This window comes from Empidonax traillii, unplaced genomic scaffold (genome assembly GCF_003031625.1).
Source record: "Empidonax traillii isolate 1590-97213 ecotype Southwest subspecies unplaced genomic scaffold, ASM303162v1 scaffold454:size726355, whole genome shotgun sequence".
NCBI classification, from domain to species: Eukaryota; Metazoa; Chordata; class Aves; order Passeriformes; family Tyrannidae; genus Empidonax; species Empidonax traillii.
This window is the reverse complement of record NW_020955647.1, coordinates 350,038-359,954: the sequence shown is the minus strand read 5'-3', so window position 1 is coordinate 359,954 and position 9,917 is coordinate 350,038. Positions and strand designations below refer to the sequence as shown.

Here is a 9,917-nt window from a genome sequence, read left to right as displayed (position 1 = left end):
CTGCGTAGACAGCAGCTTAGTCCAGCCTGACTGAAGGTGATGAGACCTCCTCAGACACAGCAACTTGAGAAGCCCTGCAAACATGTCGATTTTTTGGACAGAAATGAGAATCCCAAATCAAGTTTATTGAAGGGGGGATGGGAATAGTTTCATAAACCCACATCTCTATTTCTGTGCATTCCACAGCTGCATTTTGGAGGACTGCAGGGAGAAGATCAGAGCGTCCGGTCAAGTTACAAGTTCCTTGGAGTGATTTCCCTCTTCCACCTTCTGCTGACCATTGGGGTTCAGGTGTACAGCTTCAAACAGAAGCAGAGGGCGCGGCAGGAGTGGAAGCTGCACCGCAACCTCGCCCACCAGAAGTGAGAGGTGGTTTTTACTTACTAGGCAAGAGGGGGGAGCAGTGGTGGGCATGGCAGAGCTGTCATGGACAGGGGGAACAGGGAGTGACACTCTGATTTAAGTTAGAACTTGATGGTATGTTTAATTAATTAGCAAGATTAATTCCTCGCTGTTTTAAGCATCTCTTGGATTTCATGCTTTGGTGGGTTTGAGCAAGGGTTAGTACCTGAAGATGGTGGTTACTTTAGGATGGTGTTCCCAGGTATTAGAAGCAGGCTGCATCATTAATCTGTGACTCTGTTAATTAGGAACACGAGCAAGGACAAGGCTCCCGGGCGCCAGTCCCGCTGCACTCTGTGTCTGGAGGAGAGGAGGCACAGCACAGCCACCCCCTGCGGGCACCTCTTCTGCTGGGAGTGCATCACTGCCTGGTGCAACACCAGGGTGAGTGAGGGACAGGCACAAACTGCTGCCATCTCCACCTGAAACACCCCTCAGCCCAGCTGCTCACACCCCTTCCCTTGCTCAGGCACTCAGTTATCAGGACACATTTACTGAAATAGGACAACCGACATTGCACTGGGAATGTTACATGTGAATACTGATAAATAGGGAAAATATATTTATAAATGTATAAAATATACATATGTTTCAATAATATATAAATAAGCTGAGCAGCTTAAACTGGGCCAGCTCAGAGTGCTTTATGTGGCTAAAGCTTGTACCGCAAACGGGACTGAAAAAATGGCTTGTGAATTTTGGATGCTGATTATTTTCTAGAAGTAGCTGAAGTTCTATTTGGATGTCTTTAAACCTTTTTCAGTAGAAGTATTCAGTGTGTCCTGTATGTGATCTCTCTCCCGCAGGCAGAGTGCCCCCTGTGCAGAGAGAAGTTCCATCCCCAGAAGCTGATCTACCTACGGCACTATCAGCTGTAAGGGACAAACCCGCTCTGGGCCCTGGCAGACCTCAGCTCCCACTCTGTCCTTGTCACACAGCCCCCCTGGACCAAGGAAAGGCTTCAAGGACCTGGAAATGCCCGTGCAAGGGGGCACTTCTTTCCTGGGTTGCAAATAAAGCCCTCTCTGCCTCTACCCTTTCTGTCTGTCTGGACACGGTTCCTGACTGTATCAAAAACGTGTTTCTAAGAAGTGCTGGTAACACTCAGCTGTTCAGTAGGAGGCATCCCAGTTGGGAATTTTACTACTAATAAACCTCCTGTTTTTCTCCCTGATTTGTCCATATTACTCAGAAACTCCAGCAAGCCTGAGAACAGCTCCTCCAAGCCAGGGCTGTCACGTTCTCAGGCGACAAACCACATCCACCACTGGTACTTTTGTAAGGCCTTTTCTGGATCCTGTTTGCACAATTTTAAGTGTTTACACTCCTGGTTTCCACACTGCTAAGAAAACAAACACATGCAAACAAACAGAAGGCAAGGGGTCAATGTGAGCTAAAGCTACCTGTCACGTTCCCAGGACTGCTGAATTCCAGAGCTCCACAGAGACTTCACTGGACAAAAATCAGAGGAAAAGGTTCCTACATCTATTTCCCAATTAGGTGTCTGTTGAAGCTGCCACTGTTCTCCATTCAGAATCTTCAAAAAGCTGATCTTTTCCTACCTTCTGCAAGTGAATGGTCCCTGAAGAGCTGGAAAAGGCATTGCATGGAGGTAAGTTGAGGGTAACCTTTACTGAAAAGGAGCCATAAATGCTGTTAGATCATCAGATGTACATAAAGATAGAGAGCAAGTAAAGGGGAACACTGTCTTTTAATAAATTTTGGAATTAAAAAGTCACTTAATAAAACTGCAGTTGTATCACATGAAAAAGTTTACATGCAGGTCATTTATCTCTTATTTCCCTTCCCCCCATAGAAAATGAAAATCTGTGTTAAAACCCCCACCGCTGTCTGCCCTGGCCAGTTTGGGTACTTTCTGTGGGGCTGCATGAAGTCAGCTGAAATTATTCATGAAACCATCGAGTACGAAAGAAACTCCAACTAAGAACAATTAAAATATATATTTTTATAATTCCAGGTCCTCAAAGGAAATTGTGATAGAGTTTGAACAAAGTTCTGAGTCATCACGAAAGAGCCCAATTTTAGCATCTGCTCGGAGATGGAACAGTGAAACTGGCATTGAAACCCAACACAAACGAGTTGCTTTAGAAGCTAAAGGAGTATTTTTTTTCCCCCCTACTGCAAACCCATAATTTAGTAGATTTCTTACTCCTACCTATGGGGTTATAACTCAGTAATACCATGCATTTAGGAAACTGGCTTAAGTTCTGCAGCTATTTAGGTCTACTGAAGGTTTCTATGAGAACAGCACACGGCCACGAAGCAGAAAACAGCATCACGTGTGCCAGCTTACACTTTCCTCCACAGATGTGCACAGCACTTCAGGGTGATGTTGAGCAGGAGAACTATGTAAAAACATCCAGCTCTAGGCCATTAACCTCTCCAGTGCAATGGATCTTGAAAGGAACACGTTATCCCAAATCCATGGGATTATCCGAAGTTTCTCCAACTTCTTACAAAAAGAGAATGAACTCAATGCAATTTGGTTAGAATGCCAGTTTCCTCAAGAAACTGATCGGATATTTCAGATAAAAATAGCAAGATCCTCGTAAAATGAAAATTCAACTGCTTTGTCACCACTCTGTTAATCATTTTATGAAGAAAAAAGGCATTGTTACAATGGCTCAAAATCGTTCCTTTAGTGAGCAGTAGAACTGGTCAACGGGGTGCTGCTGCTTCTAGCTGGCGAAGGTCTTCCCCACATCCTCCTTCCCTTTGTATTTCCTCTTGCCATGTGTGAAGGGTATATATCTGTACTTAATCATGTGCTGCAAAGAGAAAACATCATGTGTTAAGGCAAGAAATTTGGGTAACGTTTAGACAAAATGATTACTGAGTCCCCTAGAAAGGCAGTTCTTAGCAAAGGGAGTGAAACAGCTAATCCTACACCAGTTTAAATCTGAATTGGTGTATGAGATCAGTCTCACAAATCTCAAATTTGGGTCTACCCAACAACTCATACAGTACAGTGAAGGTCACTGATGGAGGGACCACAGGAAACTGGAGAGAGTACAGAGGAACTAATTCTTTACTGCCCTTTAATCTTAATTTCCCACTCAAATCACAGTTCCTATCCAAAATTCTCAATGTCTGGGGAAAAAAGCTTTTTAAAATGCCAACACACCAAACTTGTTAAAATGGTCAGGGTGAGTTGTCTGTGTTCTGCTTCCTCTTTCCCTCATCTACTTTCTTGCACCAACTCATCAGAACTTCCCTTTTCACCCATCAGTGATTGTACCACACCTCTTCATCAAAAATAGCCACCGTTAGGACAGGAAGTGGCTGGGAACCTGCATCAAAACCTGCTCTTGCACTCTAAAATCAAAACCTTTTGAAAGCAAGAAGAGAAGTCGCTCAGTGTTGAAACAACCGATGCTCAGGTGCTGGCTGTTGGAGCCCCTGCAGCACAAGGAGTGTGTGCAGCACATCCCCCACCCCAACGGCCCAGCCTGGAGCAAAGCTGCACATCCTGACCCGGCAGACGCTGCAGTTCGCGGGGATTTACCTTGATTTGCCTCTTCATGGTGATACAGAACAGCATAATGAAGTACATCACCAGGATGGGCCAGAACACCGGCACGTTGAAAGCCTCGAAGAACGTGCACGCCATGGCAACCAGGATTCCTTTGGTGGCAGAGTGCCTGGCAAACAACAGCAGCAATTAATCCCCCAGGCCCAGCTACCACTCGCTAGATGCAAACATTTACGGTTTGCAGAACCAGAGCATGGGCAGGCGGATCCACTCACCAGAATTTGAATTCTGGGAGCCTTCTAATGAAAGGCCGAAATTCTTCGTTTTGCCTTGTAGGTAAGGAAGGACCATCATCTGAAAACAACAGGAGAGAAACCAAACCACAAACCCCCTCACAGTACTTTTCCACACTACTCAGACTCCTGAGTTTTTTTTACTTTTTATCTTAAAAATTCCTAAAAAAAAAAAAAAAAATCACAAAATGAATCCACACCCAACTTCCACTGTTACACGCAGACCCCAGTTACAGTTCAACGTCATTCTTGCTGTGAAGTTGCACAGATTTTTTTCAAGTCTAAAAATTACAATGTCCTGCAAGTAACAGCCCATCTTCAGCAGCCCAGGGGGCCTGGAAGTTTGGTAAGTTCTAAATTACGGCAAAATGAACTTTTCAGCGTACCTGAGTCTTCCATTAGAGAGGGGTCTACCTTTGGCGACAGGAAAGCTATGAAGAGGTTTAGGTGGTAGATTCCCAAGGCATATGTCACAATGTACCAACCCTGCACAGGGAGGGAGAACAGCCCCAGTTAAACCTTCCTGAAAGGCATTTGCTGGTACTGATTTTTTAACAAGACCACACAACCTGGTTTTTTTTTGCTTCCTTGAGAAGCTTTTCTACACCGTCACATTAACTGAAAGGTTTCTGGACTGGAATATTAGCAATATAAAAATAAAAATATGAACAACTCTGACAATATCAACAATATTAAATAAAAAATATTAACAATTCTCACTGATCAAAACAAGTCTTAGAACACAGCAGAAGTGCAAATCCCTCATGTACACAAGAGCTGTTCTCTGTTCAGATTATCCAGTTTACCTTCTACCATGAGCTGAACGGCACCACACGTGATTCTAAAGTAACACCACGCTTCAAAAATACTCTTAACACGAAACACAGGCCAGGAGTGATCTGTAAAAATCCTCTAGCAGTAAGTGCAGTGCTCACCTGCAGTAAATAAACTCTAATCATGTAGATGAAGCTCAGCCCCAGCGTTACAATCCATCGCACGGCGGTGTAGGGGGTGGATTTGTCTAACCAGGACTGGTAGATCTGGCAGGAAACAAAGGCACATGTTTATTAATGAAGAAAACAGATATTTCATGTTACTCTCCTTCCCAAAATACTCTTCCCAAAAGCTTCTCTTGGCCAGTGCTGCCCTGTGATGAACTGTGTTCGTTGTACCTCCTGTATTTCACATGTGCCTTTGTTTCCTGCTTACAAGCAGTTGGGAAGTTCCAGGTTTTTGTGAAATCCCCAATGCTTGGGACATTGTAAAGCAATTTAATATCTCTGTATCTCATGCAAGTTACTTTCTTAAGATGAATTTGACCTTAAATGAGAAGTCCCTCCTTGGTTTTGACAACTTATATTTTCCCTGTGCAATGTCATAGATAGACCCCTTGAACATTCCAGTAAGCTCCATGTAATAATATTTATCCATTTTTAAAGGCTCCAGAAGAAGTCTCTTGTGCAGATTTTAGCATTTCAACAACCCATCCAAAAAGTAATGAGCTTAAGGAGCCACAGTGAGATCTGCTCCTAAAGCAGGCAGAAAAATCCTTCACCGAACCAACCTGTCCAAGTCTTGAGAAGAATCTATAGACCACGGAGGGCTTTCCATGCACAGACTCCCCAATGCTGTCCCCTTCTGACATGGTGGCTGTGGAAACAAAACACGGGACACAGGGAACACTGGGACCCAAAATCCAAGCTCAGAAAGCTTTAAAGCACATTCTCTGAACCAGCATTTACAGACAACATTCTTCTGGCTTGCACTGTTTGAACCACGTGTTTTGAATGAAGTATTCTTAAAGGGAGGACATCTATGCAAAAACGAATTAAATTTCCTAAAGTAACTGTCCAAGACAGCAAAGGACAGGGAGTTTTACACAGGCAAGACAGGATCCAGTCCATCCTGGGAGGGAAGTACAGAAATCCACAGAGAAATGCAGCTCTGGATTTTAAATGCTCAGTAACTAGACAGTGAAGAAGGAAGTTCAGGACTGCACATCAGTGGCTTCAGACTCTGCCAAAGCCCCAAACACAAACCCTTGCTCTCACAGGAATAAGGCACTGAGTTTCTCTGTCTCTTGAACATGAAGAGCTGAGCAGTGGCAAAACTGTGCAGTCACAGGGCCTGAACTCAAGCAAAAACTTTAAGCAAGGGGGTTATTTTCCAGCCCGAGCTCCTGCTGCCGATTGAAGAGCTTTATTTCCCTTATCAGCTCCGCTGGGCTGAGTTTTACAGCTCACATCAAGGTACACGCCAAACGAACTGGATCCCAAACAGAAACGCTTTGCCACATCACCAGAAGCAACCCCTGACATTACTTCCTGGAATCCTCATTTGTGGGTGGGACTATGGAACCCGGGGATACTGGGAGCACTCCCAGCCCTACTCAGGAGCCTCAGAGGGCAATAAAGCCGTGTGGAACATGAATAAATTACAAAACCAGTAAATGATCTTGGATGCTGCAATACAAGTGACGGCTGCAGAAAGCTTGGGACCAAGGGCAATCTGGGGAGACACAGGACCTCAAAACTGTGGATTTTTCCCGTAAACATCCGGAAACTCCATCCTATGGAATCATTAGGAAGTAGAAAAAAGGAGACCTGCTACACTTCAAAAGCTAAGGGGATTCATCAGGAGGCTCCAGGAGCTGCGTCCACTCTAATTCAAGCTAGAGCTGGAAAGGAAAAAAGAATCAAACAGAAACTCATACAATATACAGACTTTTCCACTACAGGCAAAAAGAAGTGATTATTCCTCTCCCCACTCTCTGCAGGGCAGAAGTTACTCAGCCTTCTCATCTGAGCATCATTTTGTGCTTTATTCTGGTTTTCTTTTTTTTTTTTTTAGAAGTCCTGAAGTATCAAACTGTAACCTAATGACCAGAGACCAATGAAAACGCTCACATTCTCAAAATTAATTGTCCAGATACATCCCAATATAGCAAATAAGGGCTACAAGCAGACTTAAGGTGACAATATTGTAAACGCCACCCTGTGCAGAGCAAGTGGAAAATCACAATGTGAGGCTCCTGAAGGCTTTCTGCTGCAGCAGGGATTTTGCTGGGTGAAAAAAATGACATTATATGTGATTATGTGTGACTGTTTCTCATATCTACAGTTCTTCCGGAGCAGCCCAAGAAACACAACCAGCTGACACTGTTCTACTGCAGAGGAGCCTCTCAGGGGCTCAGCTCTGTCCCAGAGTTCAGAACTTAGGGTGATACTTCTTATCACATCAAAACTTTGCTGAAGGAAAATCTGCAGTTACCATTATCAAGAGCAGCAGTGTTCGGCACTGCTCTCAAGGCAGTTTACAGTCAAGAACACTGGGTTTTTATTGGTTTAAGGGAACAATTATTATAACCAGTTGCAATCCCTCTTTTGTAATTATGGAATGGTTCGGGTGGGAAGGGACCTTAAAGACCATCCAGTGCCACCCCTGCCATGGGCAGGGACACCTTCCACTATCCCAGGCTGCTCCAAGCCCCATCCAACCTGGCCTTGGACACTTCCAGGGATGGGGCAGCCACAGCTTCTCTGGGCAACCTGTGCCAGGGCCTGCCCACCCTCACAGGGAACAATTCCTTCCCAATATCCCATCTATCCCTGCCTCTGTTCAGCACGGGGAGCTGTGACAACCCTTCAGCACAGCCAACAACCAGAATGTCACACACACATCAACACAACAAACGAGTGAACTGTTCCCTGCCAGCAGAACTGAGGCTGCTGCTGAAACTAAACCGTGTTAAAGCAGTTTCCTCTGCTAAAAACACGACCTTAATAGATGACCTTTTCACCACAATTGTTATGGTAATATCGATACAAACGGGATCGCTGAGTGCTCAAAAACATAACCTGGGGCAGTAAAAACATTCACTTTCTGCGGTGACACACAGACGTGCAGAATTCCCAGAGAACTCTGATTATGAGACAGGTTTTTCGTGAAGTTAAAATACAAACAGAGGACACCGGTAGCAAACCCACACTCCTGCTCGCACAGCCTTCCTTATCTCGTGGAGGAAACACCTTTGAAGAGCAACACACTCGAGTGATTTACTGTAACGGGGTGATCGGACAGCCACGGGCCCCGGCCACGCTGGCGGCACAGGCTGGCTTTTTCACGCTAAAAAAAGACGGTTTCATTTTATCCGTTCCGGCAGCAGCCGAGCAGCACCTGCGGCTCTCGGGGACCTCCCCGGACAGGGCCGGGCTCAGCCCGGTCCAGCGAGCGGGGCGGGGCCGGAGCGTGGCCGGCAGAGCGGGGACACGGCCCGGGAGGCCCCGAGCCCCGCAGCCCCCGCACGGAGGGGCCGCTCGCCCGGGCCCCGCCCGCTCCCCGCCCAGGGGTGTCCCGGCCCGCGGCACCCGCCGCGACCCTGCTCAGCCCCAGCGGCCCCGGTACTCACGGGCAGCCCCGCTCAGCCCCGGTACTCACGGGCGGCCGGGCCGGTCCTTCCTCCGCTCCCGCCCCTCCACACACCGATATGGCGGCACTGCCGGGACGCGCTTCCGCTTCCGGGGCTGGGGCGGGACGAACCCGAGCGCGGCCCCGCTGTTGGCCCCGGGGGCGGCGGGGCGGTGCCGGCGGGAGGGCGGTGCGGGCCGTGAGGGCGGGTGAGAGCGGGCGGGGAGCGGCCGGGACGGCACCGGCCGAGACCGAGCGGAGACCGGGCCCGCCCCGCTGCCCTGAGGGGGCGCCCGGTCCCACCCCCCGCGCCGGCGCAGCCAATGGCGGGACGGCGGCGGGTGGGGGGGCGGGGCTGAAGGCGGAGTGGGGCCGAGCCGAGCCCGAACGTAGCCGAGCCCGAACCGAGCCCAGCCGAGCTCAGCCGGACTGAGCCGAGCTTGACCGAGCGGAACCGAATGTAGCCGAACAGAGCCGAGCCCGACCGAGCGGAACCGAAGAGAGCCGAGGCGGAGTCGCACGGGGTCGGGCAGAGCCGCCTCACGAAATGAGGCCAAAAGGTGTTTAAAGGATTTTGAAGTTTTGAGGATTGCAGTGTGTTATTCCATGAACACTTGAACGCTTAGGAATGAAAATCAGTAGGAGAAGATGAGAAATACTCGCTAGAGGTGACCCAGAGTCCCCACAGCCGCTGTGGTGGGTTTGTCCCGGTGCGACAGAAACATTGACAAACAAACGTGGGAGGCTGGAATTTAATACCATTTACACTCATTCATTCCCCCCTCACTGCTCACGGGCTGGTCTGCACAGTTTTGTACCTCCGTTGGGCACCACTGGGCGTCTCCCCAGCACCTCTTTTGGGGCTGAACCGGTAAATTCTTCAGGCTCAGTGGCTGCTCTGGCACTGCAGCACTTGGGACTGAAGTGTTCACTCAATGTGTGCTCAAAAGTGACAACAAAAAATCCTGACACTCCTGAATATTGATTTCGTGTTTATGTTATGCAAATATATGCATTTATTTTGTACATTGATTATATAGATGTATCAATATAGAGATAAATAATCTATTACTGTACATACTAATCAAATATATAAAATATATACAATATATCCATAGGTATATAAAATAAATAGGTATTTGTCTATTTACACATGTATATTTACACACATACATGTATATATATATATATTATTATATATGTCCCTCAGCATATGCTGCTTTCAAATTATATGGCATAACAAGAATCAATAAAAACATATAAATATTTTTTTTTATTTCCAGGCAAAAGAATAGGTTAAAGTTCCTTTTTAACCTGTTTAG

The 9,917-nt window shown here is 46.9% G+C and overlaps 2 protein-coding genes across 2 annotated transcripts in view; one reads left to right on the top strand and one right to left on the bottom strand.

Moving 5' to 3' along the window:
* Positions 1 to 1,576, top strand: part of PEX10 (peroxisomal biogenesis factor 10) — a 3,521-nt gene extending 1,945 nt beyond the window's left edge. Inside the window, exons 4-6 of the mRNA XM_027895247.1 lie at positions 187 to 362; positions 651 to 786; positions 1,209 to 1,576. Of these exons, the coding sequence (XP_027751048.1) occupies positions 187 to 362; positions 651 to 786; positions 1,209 to 1,280 (384 nt within the window). The 3' untranslated portion in view covers positions 1,281 to 1,576. The remainder of the gene's footprint in view (positions 1 to 186; positions 363 to 650; positions 787 to 1,208) is intronic.
* A 518-nt stretch (positions 1,577 to 2,094) lies between these two features.
* Positions 2,095 to 8,774, bottom strand: RER1 (retention in endoplasmic reticulum sorting receptor 1). The gene is made up of 7 exons (XM_027895249.1): positions 8,626 to 8,774; positions 5,753 to 5,838; positions 5,124 to 5,228; positions 4,575 to 4,674; positions 4,171 to 4,249; positions 3,929 to 4,064; positions 2,095 to 3,191 (listed from the first exon to the last, which is right to left on the bottom strand). The coding sequence occupies exons 2-7, from the start codon at positions 5,831 to 5,833 to the stop codon at positions 3,102 to 3,104; spliced, it is 591 nt and encodes a 196-aa protein (XP_027751050.1). The 5' UTR covers positions 5,834 to 5,838; positions 8,626 to 8,774; the 3' UTR covers positions 2,095 to 3,101.
* Positions 8,775 to 9,917: the final 1,143 nt, after the last annotated feature.

Coding starts and splice junctions, on each gene's coding strand:
- RER1 (XM_027895249.1), bottom strand. CDS start 5,833: ATGTCAGAAGGGGACAGCATTGGGGAGTCTGTGCATGGAAAGCCCTCC. Junction 5,229..5,752: donor TCTTCTCAAGACTTGGACAG/GTTGGTTCGGTG, acceptor GTTTCCTGCCAG/ATCTACCAGTCCTGGTTAGA. Junction 4,065..4,170: donor CTCCCAGAATTCAAATTCTG/GTGAGTGGATCC, acceptor GTTGTTTGCCAG/GCACTCTGCCACCAAAGGAA.